This window comes from Triturus cristatus, chromosome 3_1 (assembly GCF_964204655.1).
Source record: "Triturus cristatus chromosome 3_1, aTriCri1.1, whole genome shotgun sequence".
NCBI lineage: Eukaryota > Metazoa > Chordata > Amphibia > Caudata > Salamandridae > Triturus > Triturus cristatus.
The window spans coordinates 204,659,993-204,682,157 of record NC_140583.1 but is presented as its reverse complement, the minus strand read 5'-3'; the positions used below and the strand labels follow the sequence as shown (position 1 = coordinate 204,682,157).

General features: G+C 45.3%; 1 protein-coding gene across 7 annotated transcripts in view; it reads right to left on the bottom strand.

Annotated features, from left to right (window-relative positions):
* TLN2 (talin 2) overlaps positions 1–22,165 on the bottom strand; it is a 1,262,084-nt gene that overhangs the window by 157,948 nt on the left and 1,081,971 nt on the right. For 5 of the 7 annotated variants that reach the window (XM_085643650.1, XM_085643649.1, XM_085643651.1 and 2 more), the window contains one exon: positions 20,322–20,393. The exons of the other annotated variants lie outside the window; for them this stretch is intronic. In XM_085643650.1, coding sequence (XP_085499776.1) covers positions 20,322–20,393 — 72 coding nt within the window. The remainder of the gene's footprint in view (positions 1–20,321; positions 20,394–22,165) is intronic. 7 annotated transcript variants of the gene reach the window in all.

The window sequence follows — 22,165 nt, the reverse complement described above, 5'->3', positions numbered from 1 at the left end:
TGCACAGGAATGGATATATTTAGTATGGAAGTAGTCTGCAAGTGGGACAATGAGCAGGGGAAGAGGTGGTATTAGACAGTACACTCAAAAGGGGGGTAGGATGTTGGTTTTTAACTTTTCCTTCTTTGGCTCTCCAGTTCACACTTTTGTTTTGTCTCCTTTTCCCCTAAAGGGCACTGGGGGGCAACTCTTATTCATCCAGAGTAAAATATAAGGGACCAATGGTATTAGATTAGAAGTCCTACATAGCACGTGTCAAATTGAATTTACAAAACTAAACATTACTGTATAATAAAATCAGACCAACTTTAAGTAACTACTTTTTGAATCAGACAATACTTTCTTTATTTAACTGTTTTATATGATGCTTCTTGATTATAGAGTATTAAGGCACTTCATATAGAACAAAAATGACATTTAAAAAGTAAAAAACAATGGTGTATTAAACACCTCTTAGGAATCACTTTAGCACAGTTCTCTTGGTTGCATTCCAATCTGTATTATATATGAACTAGGCCAAAGTTCCCCTGGCTAGGCTCTTTCATAACACATCCAGCTCAGGCCATGACCAATATTCTTGGTCATTAAGAGAGCCCCAGTTCCACAAATATCTAAGAAGGAAGCGGAGATAGTCCAAATGCGTGCTGCTTTAATGCATGATAAAATAAAAAATGTGTGTTGTCCTTTCTCTGAAGATCAAGATTGTTTTCATCACACAGAGAAGGCGAGAACGTGCTTAGGGCTTACAAGACTGCCTTCAGCTGCAGCATGTTGATGGTGAGAAGGAAAACGGCTGGGGACCAAAGGTTGTACAGCCAGAGAACTTATGAAGATCCGCAAATGTATACCCAAAAACAGATGGTAACTGACATCCAAGGTTTGGGTGTATTGAAGGAGAGATTCACCAACAGATGAGCCTTAATACACCATCAAAAAAGATGTTTCGTAATCTCCTGCAAGATAGGGGGCAGGATTGGCAGAGAATGTATTTGTTATCCCAATAAAAAGCAAGATGCAACTCTATCTTCCACATTCTCACACCACATGCCCCGGGCTATGAAACTACCAAACAGTGATAGACGGTTTGGTGAAAAAGTGTTCTCTTTTTTAATGAGGGACTAGGGCCCTTTCCCTAGGGCATCAACCCCTACATGTCCAGCACTGCTATGATTAGGGAACTTGCAGGTGTTCGTGGAAGATTACTTTTTTAAATTCACAGATGGACTAGACTGGAAGAGCAGATGAACATGGGCGGCAATAGCTGCTTTCCTCTAAATGAAAATTCAAGGTGAGGAGCTGCACCTGAAGGATTGCATCTTTCACTGCCAGTCAACCTCTCATGTATGGAGACTACGCTGGGATCTTAAAGTATGCATCATTTAGGGTCATACCACACAGCCTATTGCAAACATGGATTCGACACAGGTTGTTGCCCAGAGTTACCATCTTAAAAGGGAAGGAAGAAAAGGCTGTTTCTGGTTCCTGAAACCTCAATTCAGGCTGTGCACCATATATTCTGGTGCCACATTTTGCAGTTTCACTGCATCACATCAGTAGGGAGGTAATTTGGAAAGACATGATAGTATAACACATACCTTTTCAATAATCTCATTCTGGAAGCTCAACCTCCTTTAGGGGTAGCATCTCTGTAAGAGTAATTATATGTGCTCTGTGCACCGTAGGGAGGTAAGTAAAGTATGGTGATCATTAAAAACATGTGCAATCACTGCCAGCTACTGGGGAGGGAGGTCACACGTACATCTACAGCACTACACACTAGAAACAGATGCTCGTAAGGCAAGTAACATTTTCCCTTTGTAGCATGTATGGCTGTAGATACACATGTTTTGCATTGACTAGACAAGTAGCTTCCTCCCAGCAGAGGACACAGGCAGGTGTTTGAAATAAAGTTCTTAACACAGTTTGACCAGCCATAGGTTGCTGGCACATTGGTATGTCCACACACTACTCTTTTGTAAATGTGTATGGTGTTGAGACTTTTCTGACTTTCACGTATCACCTAAGAAGTGGTTGTGCAAGAATGCCATGATAGCCTCCTTTTTACATAAACAATGTGCCCTAGGAGGAACTAAGTGCACTCTCTTATTCTTAGAGGAACAAGAGTGAATACATTTTACAATCCATCTGTCAATGCCTGTTTTTGAGACTGGTTGATCCTTGTATGGTCTAGAATAGGCAACAAAGAGCTTGTTAGTCTAATAGAAAGACTCTAACCTATACGTTTTTAATACACAAGTGCCTGTTTAACATCTAGTGTGTGCAAGGCTCACTTTGCAACCGAATCAGGTTGTGGAAAGAAACCAGGGAGGTCAATAGTCTGTTTCAAATGGAAAGGAGAAACAACTTTAGGTAAGAACTAGGGATTAGTAAGAAGGACCAGTCTGCCCCTATGTACTTGAATAAATGGCTCATGAACAGTAAGTGCTTGTAACTCACTAATACACAGAAAGGAAGTTATAGTTACAAAAAAAAGAGATATTCCATGAAAGGAACTTAAATTCCGATTAATGGAAAGGTTCAACAGGTGGTCCTAGCACCTATGGAGAACCACATATATGTTCCTAGTAAATGCTGTGGGTGTACTAAGAGGCATGATGCGTTTAAGACCCTACATAAAACCTTTGACTATAGGAATCCTGAAAAGGGAAGAGCATTCTGTATTCTGCATGTATGGGGCTACCGCAACTAAGTAAAGACGTATAGAAGTATATGCTAGCCCTGTTTTCTACAGTAGTAAGAGGTAGGAAATGATATCCTATGCCTTCACCCTAAAGGGATCCAATTGAATTACAAGGCAGTAAAGGATAAAATGCTTCCACTTGAGATCGTAGCATGCATGACAGACAAGTCTACACACTTCACACAATACAACTATACACTCCTCTGGGAGGTTTAAAACGGTAGCTGTCTACTCTTTGGAGGTGTTCCGCTAGGAGCTATATTTTGTGACAAATCGCCCAGTGCCCAATTTGTTGTCCCAGGGTGGACAGTAGAAGGGAATGGGTGCTTTCTTGTGTCTGTATGTAGGACACTGCCATCAAGTAAGTCTTTATAATGACTACCTTGCCACAGATAAGTAAAAAAATGCTTTGTGCGCAAGGTAAATGGCCAGTGAATCCAGATTGCCTTACACAGTTATGTCACAAAGATGTGTACCCCAGGTTATGAGCGATCCATCAGTGTTAATATCAAGGTAATGGTCAGGTGCCTAGTAACGAATTGTTGCAGTTTCGCCAATGCAGAGAGCCCCGAGTGCTGACCTTTAACAACACTGGATCTTCCAATTGACCCTCCGCTTGGCAGTATTGACTGGCAAGTCACTGCTTTAAAAGTCACATGTGTAATTTGGCATAGGGTACAATTGCTAAGCAAGATGTCATCTTTCTGAGCTGTTTCATTCCAGTTCTTTTTGTTAGTGGGTGTGCAGACTGAAAAAGAGGCAGCAACTGTTGAAAGGCTATCACCTTCTGCTGGTTACGGTATGCGTTCCCCATGACCGCGCTTAGGACTTACTCTAAAAACTATGGGATCTGCTGAGGTTGCAGGTGGGACATCTTTGCATTAGCTGTAAACCCTAGGTGGTCTAGAAGACTGATGTGGAAGTCTACTCTTCTCAAAAGGATGGCCCCGACAGCCAGACACTTAAGATCTTTTTTTTTTTTTTTACTTTGAAGGGCAGTATTGTGAACTGGTATTGCTGTACACTTACAACAAATGGAGGGACAGCTGATGGGCAGAAGAAGTCGTCCTTTAGGTCAAACGCCATCCATCATAAAGTCTTATTATAGCAAGAGGTTGACTTTCAGCAAAGCTGTCATGCTAAAGTGCTCAAACTCGATGAACTGGTTGAGTGGCCTGAGATCCAGGCTAGACTGTAGGGTTGCATCCTTTCTGGGGCTGAGGAAGTACATTGTGTATACACACCCTTCTCCTATTGGTGTATGGTTGCTGTCAATATGGCACCCTTTTGAAGGAGGGCTTCAACTTCCCTCTTGTAAAAGAGTGAGTTGGTGACTGAAACCTTGGAGTGGGTATGTTGGATCTGGTGGTGTGAAATTCAAGACCGCAGCCCTGTTGAACTACTGTGTGTATCCACGTGTCCAAGTGGTTTCCATCCTGTGAAAGTGTAAATCCCTTATTCCCACACCCAGACCCCCTGACAGGTAATCTGTTATCAGGCAGTGTCTCCCTTTCCAGAGCCACCTCTACCCTCTACCCTCTACCTCTACCCATTGTTGCTTGCCTCCGTAGTTGTGCTTTGAATATACCTCCTGTTATTGTGGGGGTCAAGAATGGCCCTGCTGCCGCCGCTGGTAGGTCTGTGGCTGGGTGCCTTGGGTGGTTTTTGCAGTCCCTTGTGGCTGTAGCCTGAGCTAAGTTGCCCTTGTGGTGCTGGATTGTAGGGACTCAATAGACTTAGTAATATTGGTATCTTTCTTTAAATAAAATTCTAACATTTCATCCAACTGGGAACCAAACAAATATTCTCCATCGAATGGAATGTTGAGGAGGTGTTGAACCTCTGTTTTAAAATACGATACACAGCATCAAGTGTGTCTGCGGAACAAGAAACTGGTGTTAACACTGCGTGAGGCAGTATCTGCAGCATCTAGGGTGCAGAAAGTTTGCGCTACAGATCGCTATTTCCTCTGCAACCAGCTTGTCACCTTTTTCCAATAGGCACCAGGCAGATGCTACATGAATGTCTCCATCTTCTCCCAATGAAATCTGTCATAACGTGACGGAAATTCCACAGAGCTGGCAACATGCCACTGCATTGGTTAGCGAAGAGGCTGATCACCAAACGGTGGAAAGCCCCTGACACCCCACACATAATAATGTAGAGACGCTCAATGCTCACCTGTGCGAAAGCAGAGAGCACCGCGCTCCACGAGAAGACACAATGGGCCTCCACAAGATTCTTATAGCCAATAACTGGGATATGATCCTGTCTGGCCTAACCCTCATCCAACAACGTGTCACCCCCAGACTCAGCAACAGCTGCGCCTTAAAAACATATAACACAAACAGATTAAGATGCTGAACAAGAAACATCTCTGAGCGAACACACAGCAAAGGTGGGCATGCCCACCTCGCAATCTATTGAATGCCATGGCCAAAATGCCAAAGAATCACACTAACCCACAGAACACAATGACAAGGGTGCCCAAGTGACAATCTCATAGCTGAGACTTAACCCATTTATGTATTATTTTGCCATCATTCCATTATCACCCCCTTCCCACAGTTCAAGTTGTTTTGTACACATTACCACTGAAAACACGGAAAAAGAGTGCACGTCCCAACAATACAGATGGGTGGTGACACTTAATAAGGTGTGCGACAGTGAACCATAAGGAAATGTTATTACATGATGCAAACTGTAATCACGCACTAATGCACAAGCTACTTACTTGTGTAACTATGTATCTGTAAGAGACATTAGTTAGTGATAGATTCCTTACCTTAAAATATCCCCAGGCATCAGACTGGATCTGGAAAGTTTTTCGTCAGCAGTACCCCTGCATGTCGGTAGGCGTCGTTGTGTGGCTCCACGTAAGTCGCTGGCGTCGTAGTCGCCGACATGATATCGTCGAAGCTCCTTAGATGCGCGCACGTGCGCTGACGTCAGTTCTGTACACAACTTTTCCGCGCCAGGAACGCAGTGCCATGCCAGAGACCGACTACTGGTGCAATAGAACTAGGGCCCTGAAAGGGATGACCTGAACCGTAGATAACAGTTTGCAGAACAGGGAGGATGGGCGGGCGATAAGGAATCTATCACTAACTAATGTCTCTTACAGATATATCGTTACACAAGTAAGTAGCTTGTGCATCTGAAAGAGGCACGTTAGTGATAGGGAGGGTCTGCAAAATAAAATCACACCAGAAAGTCACGGAGAACCGACCGGCCAAAGAAGCCATCTCTCAGGACTTGACTGTCAAGGCAATAGTGCTTAGTGAAAGTGTGCAGCGAGGCCCACGTAGCTGCCTGACAGATATCTTGCAGGGCGACACCTCATCCCAATGCTGTGGTAGCTGCTGTCGCCTTGGTAGAATGGGCGCGTAGTCCAACCGGAGGTTCCTTTTTAGCTAGAGAGTAACAGGCTTTAATACACAAGACAACCCATCGGGAGATAGTCCGCTTGTGCACAGCTCGGCCTTTCTTGGCTCCCACGTAGCCAACAAAGAGCTGGTCATCCACCCGTAACTGTTGTGTGCGGTTGAGATAGAATAAAAGCGCACGTTTTGGGTCCAGACGGTGGAGCCTCTCTTCGTCTCTTGAAGGGTGTGGAGGCGGAAAGAAAGTGGGCAAAGTGACAGTTTGCCCGAGATGAAAGGCAGTTACTACTTTCGGCAGAAAGGAGGGAGGTGGTTGAAGAACAACCTTGTCCGGATGAATTGTCAGGAAAGGAGGTTTACATGAAAGAGCCTGGAGCTCACTCACACGCCTAGCAGAGGTGATGGCCACCAGGAAGACAGTTTTCAAAGTTAATAACCGCAAAGGACAGTTATGAAGAGGCTCAAAGGGAGCACACATTAAGTAAGTGAGAAGCAGGTTCAAGTCCCACTGAGGCATTACAAAAGGAATAGGAGGGAAAAGGTGAGTAATGCCATTGAGAAACCGATGGACAACAGGGGCTTGAAAAGAGAGGGCTGATCAGGCAGCCTGAGAAAGGCGGAAAGAGCAGAAAGGTAGCCCTCGATAGTGCCCAGAGCAGAGCCCTGCTTGGCCAAAGAGAGAAGGAAAAATAGGACCTCAGCAAGAGGGGCAAAAAGGGGGTCTACAGCTATCGCTGTGCACCATGCCACAAACTTGTTCCACCGACAGGCGTACACAGATTAGGTGAGGGACGCCTGGCTGCCAGAATCACATTACAGACTTCAGGAGGCAAGTCAAAGGGAATCGACTGCCGCTGCTCAATTTCCACGCAAGGAGGTGGAAGCTGGACAGGTTCGGGTGGAGGACTGTCCCCTGTTGCTGCGACAGAAGATCCTCCCGAAGAGGCAGTCGGATCGGGGGATCCATGCTCATACTGAGCAGCTCAGGATACCAAACTCTTCGAGCCCAGTCTGGTGCCACAAGAATGACTTTGGCCCGGTCGCGTATGATCTTCTTCAGCACTCTGGGCAGAAGTGGTATAGGCAGAAAGGCGTACAACAGACCGCAACTCCACTCGCGACGAAAAGCGTCTCCGAGCGAGTGCCGCCTTGGAAACTCCAACGTGCAGAACTGCTGACATTGTGCGCTCTCATCGGTGGCGAATAGATCTAACCAAGGTTCTCCCCACTTCTGAAAGAGAACTTGTGCCACCTCCGAGTGAAGATGCCATTCATGATCTATTAGGCACCGGCGGCTGAGCTTGTCCACCCTGGCATTCAAAGAACCTGCCAGATGTTGAACCGTCAAGGAAATGCCTTGACGTTCCAGCCATGTCCAGAGGCGCAGAGCCTCCTGACATAGGGTCCACGACCCCAACCCGCCTTGTTTGTTGCAATACCACATGACGGCAGTGTTGTCTGTGAACACCTGCACTACCCTCCCCTTGACAGAGGAAAGGAATGCTTTCAGTGCAAGTAGTATCACCCTGAGCTCCAAAAGATTGATATGGAGCTTGGACTCCGCCAGAGACCAGAGGCTTTCCGACCTCCGCCTCTCCCATGTGGCCGCCCCATCGCAGAAGAATGCATCCGGCACCACTGTGCGCTCCGGTCAGGAAAGGGAGAGGGATCTGCAGCTGACCCAACGCCGGTCCGTGAGCCATCCCTGCAAGTCTTGTGCAGTGCCCTCTGAGATCTGGACGTAGTTGGACAGGTTTCCCTGATGCTGCGTCCATTGGAACTTCAGGTCCCACTGCAGAGCCCGCATATGCCACCTGGCATGATTGATCAGCAGGATGCAGGAGGCCATGAGGCCCAGCAGTATCAGGGACTTCCTGACCAAAACCCATGACCAGGGCTGAAAGATCGGAATCATAGCCCGAATGTCCTGGACTCGCTGTTCGGGAGGATAAACCCGAAACTGCGCAGTGTCCAGAACCGCTCCGATGAAGAGGAGCTTCTGAGAGGGAATCAGGTGCGACTGATGGAGAACCCCAGCAAATGCAGGTGGTCGTCTGGAGGCGAGAGACGACTGCCTGGGGCGGGCCCGCCTTCAACAGCCAGTCGTCCAGATAGGGGGGGGGGAAGACTGAACCCCTGATCTGTGCAGATGAGCTGCGACCACCGCCATCACTTTCGTGAACATCCGAGGGGCGCTGGTAAGGCTGAAAGGGAGCACGGTGAACCGAAAGTGCCCGTGGCCTACCGTGAACCGCTTGTAACGCCAGTGAGCCGGCAGGATAGGGATATGAAAATAAGCCACCTGGAAGTCCAACGCTACCATCCAGTCTTGCGGGTGTAGGGCAGACAGGACCTGAGCAAGCGTGAGCACCTTGAACTTCTTCTTCCGGAGGAAGCGATTGACGTTCTGGAGTTCTAAGATACGACGCAGGCCCTTGTCCATCTTTGGAATCAAGAAGTAGTGGAAATAACATCCACGAACTACTTCTGACGTCAGTACGCGCTCGATGGCCCCCTTGGCCCAGAGGGACGCAACATCCTGCTGGAGAAGGGCCAAGTGATTCCCCGACATGCGGTGGTACTGAGGCGGCATGGCTGGAAGAGTAGTCTCGAAGGGGAGGGAGTAGCCCCGTTGGACTATCTACAGAACCGACCTGTCTGAAGTGATGATGCGCCAGTGGGGAAGGTGATGGCGAATCCCGCCACCCACTGGCGTCTGGTGGGCCTGAAACACCGTACTAGGAAGGTGATGCGGCAGCGGTGGCAGGGGCGACGGTGGACTGACCCGCCCACTGGCCTTGTGACCCACCTCGACGGGCACCCCAACCCCGGCTGCACTGAGTCTGCGGCTGCGCAGGCTGGCGGCTCTGAAAGGATCGCGTTTGTGCACCTTGACCATGACCTCGAAAAAGCGGAAGGCAGACCCCACAGGAGTGCGCGTGGTGGCAAGACCGAAGGACTGGGCCGTAGCCCGGGAGTTCTTAGAGCACTCCAAAGTGCTATCCGACTTGTCACCAAAGGGCATGTCCAACAAAGTAGCCTGGACATCCCTTGAGAAGCCAGTAGTTCGGAGCCAAGCGTAATGGCGTAGGGCCACCGTGGTGGAAATAGCCCTGCCGAGGGAGTCGGCTGTGTTAAGACCACAGCGGATAGTAAATTTTGAGGCATCCCTCCCTTCGGCAATGGCCTGGGAGAGCACCGTCCGAGCCTCCACTGGACACTGAGGCAACACCTGTGCGACTGTGCTCCACATAGAGTGGGAATAGTGAGCCAATAGGCTGGGGTCGCTCGGGGCCGGGCGATGATGTCGTGCTACACTTTTATCCACAGGAACCCCTGTGTTAGGCTTGGTCCAGGTGCTTAACAGAATGTCTGGCGTCATTAAAGGGCAGCAGCGGCTCTGCAGAGGAGGTTGCTGGCTGCAGTACCTCAGTCAGGAGATCGGTCCTGATAGGCACAGATGGGAGCTCGAGATTAAGAGCCTCTGCCGCTCTGCGCAACACAACAGAAAAAGTACCAACCTCTTCCGTAGCCACGGAAGCAGGGGACAGTGTACCAGGGTGTGGAGAGAAATCCAGATCGCCTGGACCTTCCATATCACCCTCCCAATCCGGCCCATCCTCGCATTGAGCTGCGAGAGGGTCCTCGGACCCCACCCAGTATTCCCCTACGTCCACCGGCCATGTAAGAGGTCGGTAAGGATGAGGAGTCCAGGGAACGGGAATAAACTCACCACCTGGAATTGGAATCTGTGGATAATAGACCAATGCAGGCTCGACGTAGTCCTTCCCAGTAGGGAACGGCATTGTTTCCGGCACTGGTGGCGGCGCCCAGGCCGGACCTGACGGCGTCGGCGCCCCAGGGTATCGTGTCTGAGTAGCTGGGGCCAAAGGCGGTGGTACGGGGGCAGAACCATCCCACGGGTCCACGGGGCCCGAAGGCACTCCGGAGGGATCCGACATGGGAAACAAACAGCGCATGGCCGACAGGAATACCTGTACTTGTTCCGAAGTCGCATGCGGGCCCGGGAAAGGCGGGTAGGCCGCAGGGGACAACAGAGGACCACCCACCCCCTCCACCGTGTCCTGCGACCGGTGAGGGGTAGACGAAGATCGACATCGCTTCTTTGACTTTTGATGGCACTGTGACTTACCTGTTCCCAGATTCCGACGAGCGATGGCGTTGGCTCCGCGACCGGTCCCTCGACTCCACAGGAGAGGGACCTTGATCGGCGCTGAGCCGATTGCCGGGCCTCCAATAACTTTTGGGAACGCTCCTACAAAGCTTTTGGCGCCATGGCCCGACAATCGGAGCATGCCTCGGGGTTGGACGTGCCCCAAGCAGAACAGACACATGTCGTGCGGGTCCGCCACCGACCTGTTCCGGCAGCAGGTCCAACAGGACTTAAACCCGGGAATCCCTACTGCACCAGGAGTCGAGTACTCGACAAAACAAGAGAAAGAAGTTCTCAGAAACCAAGTTATAGTATTAACTCGGTGTACCGCTCTCTCTCGGATCTGAGCTTGCTGCCACAGAAAAAGAAAGAACTGATGTCAGCGCGTGTGGGCGTGTCTAAGTAGCTCCGACGACGTCATCTCGGTGACTACGACGCCAGCGACCTACGCGGAGTCGCACGACGCCGCCTACCGACACGCAGGGGTACAGCTGACGAAAAACTTTCCGGATCCAGTCATGACGCCTGGGGATATTCTAAGGTAAGGAATCTATCACTAATGTGTCTCTTTCAGATTGGTGAACTGACGACATGCCCCACCTCTGTAAGCACAATGGTGTAATGCTAACCAGAAGATTTATGTAACAAGCAATTATGATAAGCACCAATTCAATGCATATGTAAGGCTCATTTATAACCTGCCATAACAAGAAAACTAATAAAACAGCTTTTTTTAAAAACATGCCAGTGCATGGTAGCAACTACTAGACCCGCTCTGCGCAGCATTGATTCACTTACTCTCTTTATCTGGGGCATCCTCCGAAACCTGGGCTTATACTCTCTTTCTGGTAGTGTGAACCACAGGAGAGTCTGAGGGAACGTAGTGCCGATGTAAAGGTGGTCACTGGGAGAGGAATTGCACTTTTTTCTCAATATGGGATGTGACTGACCCAGCCCTGACTGGGTCTCTAAAATTATAAGGTGCAGACTTTAGCATATACTTCAGCATAGGTAAGAACTAAACACATCCATCTTGGAAAGAGTTTGTACCAAAACGTAATCTCCTATTTTCTACCACATGCATCACAACTTTATGGTGATGATCAAGGAATGTTCTTGCACTTTAGTAGACGGTGCTCGTTAGCCTTTATCACCCTTTACTAGATTGTGCTAGTCCATGCACTCTATACCAGACTATGCTAGTGAGTTCCTCCAACATGCAACTAATTGTGCTGCATAAAAATCTCCACTAGATTCTTTGACTTGGACACCTCCAATATTATCAATCCTGTCTATGAAACCTTACCAACCTGAAACAGAGAAAGGCATTTCAAGATATATAGGATTCAAGTATATAAATTAAAACATAAACAAAACCACACAGTAGCAGTGTGCCTTTTATTAGTACTTCACTCCAAGCATGCATTTATCTAAGCAGAGAAAGAAGACGGCAATGTTCTTCTAGAATGGATCTCGATTGGGCACAGCAGTGTGTTCTAGTTATTGGACGGTAAACTGAAGGATTGGACCAATGTAGATTATATGTCTGGGATGGGGGTAATAGAGTGCAGATAGATACTATAAAGCTTGTCTTCTGAGGTAGGGCAGGACACATGAAAGCCTCTGGAATGGGAGTCAGTGGGGCTGGGTCAATCTAACCCAGATCATTTTCTCAGCTAGAAGTACATGGAACAGTTTTATGCTGGTGCAGAGCATCCTGATAAAATCCATATGGCAGGGCAGTCCAATGTTGAAAATGTCTGGATTGACCATCCAGCAACACAAAAAGTCCATAATGTATTTCAAAAGATTTACTTTAAATATGTGAATGAGCACAAGCATGCACCTTTCCAAAGACAAGGAGGGCAGAAAGGCTTTTAGATGCAGAATGAACATTGGGGGTTGTGAGGGAATGTGTTCCTTGTGCAATCAAAAACTTTGCGACTGAAAGGAAAGAGTAATGCTGGCGTGATTAGCAAGAAGATCTAATATGAGGTTTTTTTTTAAAAAGAAGGGCATGTGTGGAAGGTGAAGCAGGGAATAGGGTTATATGAAGAGATGTTAAGTCACCCAGCTGCCACTCAGATGCCACTCAGTGCGGTTCACAATTGAACTAGCCTGAATCCTTAAGGTAACACGATCAACTGGGGCAGGAAAAAATCCAAATGGGCCTCAGAGTCGGTTTACATTATACAAATTCACACTATCCATTTCTCCCCAAGCACATGAATGTTCGTCCTTTAATGAGGGCAATAGGAGGATCAGGAAATGGTGAGGGAGATTTTCTTGTCAAGGGGATTTGGCTGGCTAGTGTGTGGTAACCACGTTATCTTTGGGTGGGTGACCGTTTCACCATTATTTGTGAAACGTTTTTCATAAAATGATAGGATTGTCACTATTTTATTTTTATTAAATCAAGTCTCTACAAAAATAATCTTCTGGAAATCCTACAGTGTACTGCATACAAATCTTCTTATGCCCAATGCGAACTGATAAATTCACCCAACTAAACAATAAAGAGTAAATGAAACATTTGCGTTGAGCACCCTAGAGACTTGAAAAAGACCAATTCTTCACCCACCAGTACTTTGGAAACTATTACCGACCAGAAAGAAATTTCAAGATTTTTTTTTAAATTACAGTTTTAACAAAATGTGCATAAAGCGGTCTACTTGGAGACACAATGAGGTTCCATCTCAGATTTCCCACATGCAGCATCTTACAGAAATTCTACAAGTCTGGATTTTTTATTCCTATGAAGAGAGATACAATCTACTTGAAGGAGAATCGAGAGATCATAATGCTGACATGAGTTACCTTGTTGAGCACTTTTTCTGAGAACAACACTTTGACAACCGGTGTTGAGACACTTGGTACAGTGGCAAAAGCCAAAGTGAGCAGTCCCAATGGCAACATGAGAAAGAGTCAAACCTTAAGGCAATTACGAAACATTTGATTGGTTGCAGGGTACATGTAACTTCGAGGATCAAGAACAAACTCAAGGAGACTTCTATACACATGGGCGGGGGCTGAAGTCACATTTGTGCAACTGCAAATGGAGCTTGAATACACTTGCTTATATTTGTATTCTAAGCAAAACACTTGCTGTTTTGTTCAGGAAAACTACAACATTTTGGGTGGACCTCTAAAGTTATAGCCAATGATTCCCTGTATACCTGAAATCCCAGGCCTTTCATCAATGAGTCTATAGGCTCAATCACAAAGATGGAGGACCCAAAAGATCAGTTTAAAAGCGTTTGTTTTAATTCATAATACACTTTTCCATACTTACAAACAGCATATTTAACCACCTGGTATCTAGGCGAACTTACTGCTTTGTGGATTATATCCGACTTTTCTTACTTGTAGCTGTGCATTTGGGACACAACTACGTATCGACTTGATTAAACTGCTTGAATATTTTATCTTAAAAACTTAATCGCACTCCTATTAACACATCTACATAAGAACAGGACTGAACTTCTTTGAACAAACATCGACATATATGCCGTATACTGCTTCAAATACATACGCAGAAAAAGGAGTATACTCCTTTGAACATAGTTACTTGCCAGAAGAATTAGGATTTTGTGTCATGACCTGTGGCTGTTTCCAGCATGGGCAGAAAAGTTCTGAAGTTTAGGATAATGAAGATAAAGGAACAGTCTTACCTTTCACAAAGTCATCATTTCACAGTGGTTTGTCCACCTCTGTACAATGGAGAGAAAAATCATTTCCTTGGGTGAATGAGGTCCCATCTCCGTAGGGGATGGGTTTGTCCAGATGAACAAGTTACTTAACTTCAATATTCCATCAACCTGCAGATACCTCAACTCCTAAATTTCCTCCAGGCACCAAACTGGATTTAGAAAAGTTCAAATAACTCTCCTGCACCAGCAGCGGGCCTCATGGCTCGACTCAGGTGACTCCTCATGAGGACATATATGGCACCACTCATCACTCTCACATCTTTTTTTCAATGTCACTGGAGACATGCCCACAGAAATCAATAGGAATTGAGTACACAAAACAAAATTGGGAGAGGAGGTCAGCAAGTGTGTGACGTATCTGCAGGAAGAGTGGCAACTATAAAGACTGTTAGCAAAGGTAAGTAACTTGTTCTTCAGGAGGTGAACCCAGAATTCTTCCAACACAGGCCAGGCACATGGCAAACTCTGTGGACCTAAGAGTCACTGCAGTAATGCCTGGTGAAGGTGTGAATTGACTCCTGCCACTGCTATGAGCCCCAATGTACCCAAATATAGGCCTAGGTAGTTGCTAGTTGCACAGCCTTTTACCTTCTGGGGCTGACCTTTTACCTAGTTAGGTGCCGAAAAATTGTCATGTGGTTTTCTTAGAAAACTAGCCTAATTTATTATGCATGAAGATTCGAAGTATCACTGCAGGATTACCATCTTCTATATAATAACTCTGTACAAAAGTCACCGCTATCGTCATCCTTGGACGACAGGCCCACAGTACCAATGTGTAGACCCCCTGAGGGTACCTTTCAGGTATATAAGTACCACATCTTCGCTGGGCAAACCAGAGGAGAAGCTTCCATGCTGACACGAAACGCTGAAGTCCCTGCACGCAGACACTCCAGCACACAGTGGTCTGACATCCCTTGTGGGGTGTCCAACTTGAGACCAAGACGGGGTCCTTCATTCTCTCCCATCAGGTAATGGGGTTTATGGGGTTTGCTCTTTCCTAGGGGGATTCTTGGCTTTCCACCTACATACATTTAGGTACACGTAGCTAGGGTTAGCATCTTAGGAGTACGCATGATTACTGTCATGTATCTATATGCCTGCATATATTCACTGTTTTAGCACCATGGTAGAATTCTACCTTTTATTTACTCTGTTGGTGCTTGAAATTATATATATATCTGTTTCTGTCAAATGGTTGTTGCAGCACACGTATATTACACTACAATGACGCTGGTTTAATAAATGCTTATTGAAAATGTTCCCACCATTTATTCTGTGTATCTCTCTGAGATCAAGTGAGAACGAGTGACAGAGCGAAAAATACTGTTGCCACGATCCCTGGGGGGGTCAGGGTTGTCATGTTCGATAGTTACCAGAAACTATTTGCTCCTTGGTAAGGTTGCGGGGCTTATGGTGACACTGTGAACTAGCTGTTCTACGGACTAACATATCCTTTGGGGGTGTCTGGAATCAGTCTGGACACCAATGCCTAAGTTTATGTTGTGTAAGCACACATATGCTATATAGATTTGTAGGAACTACACAACACCACAATGACCAGAAGAACAACACTCCTAGATGGTGCTGAAGATGTGGCTGGTGGAATGAGCCCAATTACCGTCCGAGGCACTTTTGTATTGCGTAGAAGATCCTACGAAGAGAATAACCTAGCAGGAAACTCACCGTTTCTTAACTGACTTGCAATTCTTTAACCCGGATTGTCAAGGAAGACCTGATCGTCAAGGCAATATTGTCGAGTCAATTTGAAACTGATGTCATGCGAATAGCCAGATGGTGCAGCTCCCGTCCTCTTTGGCAAGATGTGCATGCAAATAGAATGATGGTAAGGTGAATGACTGACCAACACGGAAAGGGAAGAATACGTCCAGAAAAAAAGAAAGCCTACATTCTGAGCATCAGCTTATCAGAAACATGCAAAGGGTGGATGAAGTAACAAAGCCTGCAGCTTGCAAACATGTCAAGCAGACATGACAGCAATTAAAATACAGTCTTAAAGGCAAATAGTCCCAAGGTGCAGCTGTGCATGGGCTTCAATGGGCAAGCTACCTGAAAAGTGCACACCAAATTAAGGTTGCACTGATGCATGACGAACTGCGAAGAAAGGAACAAGTGAGCCTACATTTTCAATACATCAAAACCATTCACTTAAACAAGGATAGCTGATCTGGCTCACAAGAAAGGGGCATCCCAGATAAGTACAGTTTACTGTGACCAGAGCAAGGCCTGTGGGACCAAAGTTAGTGTGGAGCATAACACATCTGATAACTTGCCTGAAGAGGATCCACTCCCTCTTCGCGATGCCATAAATAAACCATGGGCAGTGACAGTCATACACAGCTTTGGTGGAATGATGGCACACAGCCAAATAAATCGTGAGCTCAGAATACACCGTTCAATCTCTAGAAATTAAGGAATTGCCTCTGGAGGTCTAGATGAAGAACCTCCTCCTCTAATTGTGAGAGGAGATACACCATGAGCAGAAATGGAAGGGAAAGAGACAGAGGAAAGTGTTTCAAATTTGCATACCATGTCCTCCTCTGCTGATTCAGCATAATCAATATCACCTGCACTCTGTGTATTCTGAACTCAGGACCTGAGGGGCAAAGACAGCCATTAGCAGGATGCTCCATAAGGTTAATAATGACTGAATTACCTCTGCAAGGACACACCACTCATGCTCGGCAAGACGAAGCAGACTGATGGTGTCTTCCCTCGCGTTCGGAGAGGTTGACCTGGTGATCCATAGTCATCCAGACATAGTGAGTCTGGGTCCAACACCAGAGACCTGGACTTCCAGGCCTAGGAATGCGAGTCCATGTTACATCCCGGGCCTCTGATCCCTCCTGCAGTTGTGTCAGAGTTAAAGGAAATCTACTTTGAAAGCTCCTGCTTACGTCGGAACACACAGTTGTGTGTTGCAACAAGCAGCTCTCACAGTATGCAGTAGTAGGACAGTGACAATGCTGACCACTGACCACATTAGGGGTATCAGTAGCTTGGCAGTGGAACAAAAAATATAATGCTATACTCCCCAGACAGACTCACATCACCCCTCACCTCAGGGAACTCGATTAGCTACCTGTCTCAAAGAGATGCCAGTCCAAGCTGCTCAGCCACGCTTACAAAGCCCTACACAATGAAGGACTGGTGTACCACAACAATCACATTACTTTCCACCAACATACCAGGAAACTCCACTCCGAATCACTCTCCCTAGCATACACCCCACGCATCCGCCGGACGAACAGTGGGGAGCGCTCTTTCTCCCACCTAGAACAACCTCCCCTGCACCTCAGAGCCTCATCATCACTCCAGCAGGTCAGGAAGGACCTCAAGATCTGGATGTTCAACCAATAGAAGAATACGCAGCTTGTTCTCCCAGAGCCTCGAGACCCTAAAGGGTGATGCAGCCATGCTCTACAAATCCTGATTGAGTGATTAATTGGGAATCTATTCAGGGGTCCCTACTAGGGAGATGGGGCATGATAAAGTCTACATGTGTCCTTCGCTCAAGTAACTGCAATCTCCAGAGTTCCACTAGACACAACACCAGAGACAGACGTCATGGTGATCAGTATCCAAAACAGTACATTCCAATCTCTTACACTGCTTGATTCCCTTCATCTTATCAGCGCGAATAAAGCTATCATTTTAGATTGATCAGATTCAGTGTATGTTACCGAGAGCCAGTCTCACTCGATTAAAATTGAGCCAAAAGCCTGAGGCACAAACTGCTCCGATTATACTACTATGAGTTCACATCCAGTGATTTTGATGCATACTCTGGGGCCTGTTGAATATTCCTGGTACTTCTGAAGCAGATTTAAGGTTTTCTGAGAACAGACTGGAGAAGTTTCACAAAATAATAATCTGCAGAACATATATTAAATGATCAAGATTGAACTGCTTTGTGAGAAAGGGAATACACTGTCCCAAGCAAAGAGAAGGAATGGGAGTGCACTGCTTAGAGCACAGTTCCAGAATAGGAAATCCACTGCATAGAACATGGCTGAAGAGCGGAACAGAGTTTAACAATGGGATACACAGTTTTAAAGACAGTTTTACACTGGGATAGCACTGATTAAAACATGTTTTTATAAAGGGATTATATATTGCTTTGAGCACTATTTCACAATAGGATTACGCTGCTTTAAGCACAGTTTAAGAGTGGGTTTATGCTAAATTTAACACAGATTAAGAAGAGACTGCACTACATGGAAAACAGAGAATGAGATTACACTGGTTTGAGCAGGTTTAGAACAGGATTACTTCATATTAAACACAGAGGATACAATTACACTGCTGTGAACACAAACAATGGCAGTACAATGCTTTGAGCACAAAGAATGGGATTACACTGCTTTGCACATAGACCATGGGATTGCACTGCTTTGAGCCTTTAGAGCATGGGATTACACTGCTTTTAACACAGATATTTTGGCAGATATAAATGAATCAGCACAGTGAAGTGATTTTGTACTTTAAAATTATGTTTGCTACAAAATACAATGTGTATGATATGATAAGGTGATCTGGCAGGGTTGTTGTATGGCCTTAAGATTTATTCCCCGGCCCAAGAGGAAGATAAGGGGTACCTTTGATTATTTGGACAGAGTACACTGCTTCGAACACAAAGAATGGGTTTACACTGCTTTGAGTAGTTATGAACTGGATTAAACTACTGTAAACACACATTCATAGGAATGGTATAAGACTGCTGAGAATACGCCAATACACTGATAGAATAGCTTTAGACTGACAGATGGCTTTAAAATATGGTTTTACTCATTACATAGGAAAAAGCAATTTGCTTTCCCCGCTGCAAAAAATATTACAACACCCAAAAGCAATCAGTTCAACAGTAACTCTACTGAACATTAAGTACAAAAGAAAACTCTAAGGTGTAGGTAGTCCGTTCCTGTTCTAGAGAGCCACTGGAGGCAAGGAAGGAAGATTGGACAGCCAGTGTGAACAGCCTGGGCAAGTAGCTAAACTGCAGCTCCTCAGAAGAAACATGAAGCTAGACTATTATATTGCTTATATTTATGTACTGAAAGACTACCATGGAATGCCCTTGGCAGTGACCCTGCTGGCCAACATTGGGTAAATGTTTGCTCACAATCAAAGTCATATCAGTGAGTGTATTATGGACTTTGTATCAACAAGAAAAACTAGTCAAGACTGTGTGATACAAGGTGCCCACCAGTAATTTCTAATTGTCTATCATTTCACTTTATGAGAGGCTAAGCTAGAGCCAGTTGCTATCGCCAAGGTTGATGAGGATGGTCCCTATTAATGTTTTGTTGTGGAGTGGAATGTAATAGCATCATTTTCTTAGGGATTCTAATTGTTAACTATCAATGTTTATAAATACAGTCATAGTGTTCATCAAGCACAACACTTCTGTCAGAACTGACCTGAAGTTTCCTTCCTATGGTGGCTGGTGACATTTGGGATTTTAAGATTGTATAATATTCACAAAGAAAAGAGTTTCATGACTTGTAAGTAGAATTATTTGCGGGTGTGAAGGGATTATCTGTTTGTGCTCCTTTTGTTTTGCATGCCTTGGCAAGTACAGTTTTCATATTTTGAAGCTAGTTGGAGTTAAAGGAGTCTGCGATGTTGATGTGTGGGATTTTAGGGACAGTTTGGATATTGTACACGTGACAATGTAGCAGAAGATCATATTAGGCAAGATGAAAGAGGTGGGAGCAATTATCTCCATAGTGATGTAGGGCAAATGCAGAAAAGCACTGGCCACCTTCTACTTCTGCTTAAATCTGGTAAGGAACACAATCTGTAACTATTATTCTCATGGAGGTGATCGTTTGTAATATTCTGCACACAGCAAACAGGTTTCAATGGCAGATGCCAGTGTGAAGGAGAGGAGTTTGTGCATTGTATAGCCACTGTCATGCAAAATATACAATCTTGGATGCATCTGCTATTATGAGATGATTCTAAAACTTTGTCTATGATTTCAAACTCCTTGACCACCTCCTGAGTTAGTTAACCCAAAAACCATACCAAAGTCATGTTGCAAGACTTAAGCTGCACTGCAAAAAGATCAACACAAAAGGTAATGCAGTCAGCAATGCCACACAACAGAGAGCCTGGACTTTGGGGCTACAGGCTTCTGATGGTCATTGATCAAGTGAACGGGGCACTGTTAGCAACATCAACAAAGGAAAATGTTATTTAGGTTATTTGGTCAGGCAACCTCAAACCAACTTCTAACAGACTGGAAGCAGCAGGAATGGCAAAGGACTTGGGGAATAATTAGGTGTGGCGTGGACAGCAGATCAAAGCAAAGTTTCATCACACTGTACCGGGCACGCCTCCGCCTCGTCTGGTAACCCAATGTCCGGGTTTGGACGCCTTATCTGAAGATAGATATAGAGCTATTTGAAAGGCACAAACAGAGTAATGTAAATGGTTAGAGGTTTGCCGGACCTGTGAAGAACAAACAGTTTGGGTAAATGTCAAAGAAACATGCTAAATTAGTATTCAAGTTTCGAGAAACAATTTCAAAAGTAAGAGTTGTGAACATCATTGGGAATGAGCAATCAGACATTTGTGAAGGTGGTTGGGGTTTACAGTCCCTGTCAGAATAAGATTTCCAGTCTACCTTTCGTTATGTTTACTGTCTCTGAAAAACAGTGTGCTTTAAAGCAATTGGCTGCACTTAATCTTCTTAATCTCATTTCAAGTAGAACTGCAAATGGTACTTGTGTATTCTGGCAAAGCTTGGTAGAGTGACCAATGGTTTGTTCAACATTTTACTGATGTCAGTTTCAAGTCACATACATTTAAGCTCAAAAATAAATTTACATATACATACACACACATACGCATAAATATTCACAGAAAAAACACTAAAAGTTAAAGTGACGTAATAGTTAGGTGTTGAAGCGAGAAAAGAACATTTAAAAACATACACTGAAATTACTGAAATACGCCAGTTATAGTTTAGTCAATTAACTAGAACTTGCGTCCCTACTAGGCACTGCTTATGGACGACCTCATTTATTACCTAGGAGACTGTGGTACTCATTAGTTCTTTAAATCTAATGACTGATGTCATCAACTATGTCATTTAAAATGTCGAGTGATGTAATATGTGAGGTCATAAGCAGTGCATGATGGGGCGCATAAATACACATTAGCTAAAGCAAAGTACTATACTAACATAATCAATGAAACAGGAGCAAAAAGCTCTTCAGGATCATCAATCACTGCATCAATCTCCATTGTCTGACCCTTAAATGCTACATTCCAAAAACAAGTGCAATGCCACCAACCTCTTATTTAGTGAAAATATATAAAAAATCCAATAGCAAATCAACATAATGCCTACTTCTCCCGTGCTTCCGCCCCTCCATAACATCCCGCAGCGATCATCCTTCCAATCCCTGTCTCTTGCAGACCTACCTCCTGTAGCCACCTCCTTGTCTTACTCTTGCTTTTCACAAAGCCCTCTCTACAGAAGCTCTCTCATCCCTGCTCACAGTCATCACCACCTCGCTCACCCAAGTCATCTTCCCAGAATCTCTCAAGAAAGGCCAGATCTTTCCACTCCTGAAGAAGTGCACATTAAACCCTAATAAACATGCCAACATCACTCATATAGCCTTCACCAGCAAGATCAAAAAACTAGTCTATGTGCAACTTCAAGATCATATCACTGTCAACCATCCCATAAACGATTACCAATAAGACATCAGATCACACTGCACCACGGAGACCACTACCTTACAAATCATAGACAACATTCACCTGTCAACATATAAAGGAGACCTTTCCTCTTGATATTGCTGGAGCTCTCAGTCACCTTCAACACCACCGATCATCCCACCCTCCTCCACAACATGAAGTCTAGAATGATATTCACTGGTAATGTTCTTCAATGGATCTGTTCCGAGCAATACAACTGATAGCAGTTTTCTCATATGGGCACCCCAAGGTCTTAAAAGCTGTGCAGTCCCCGGGGGATCTATATTGTCCACCTCACCTTATACGTGGAGTCTTTAGGGCTCTACTCACTAATAACGGCTACAAAATTCAATTCACCAACATGCTAAAGACATAAAACTCTACTTGAAAGTCTTCTCAACTTCAGTCATGGAATGCCTCAAATACTGCCCACACTTCATCCATACCTGGATGTCCGGAA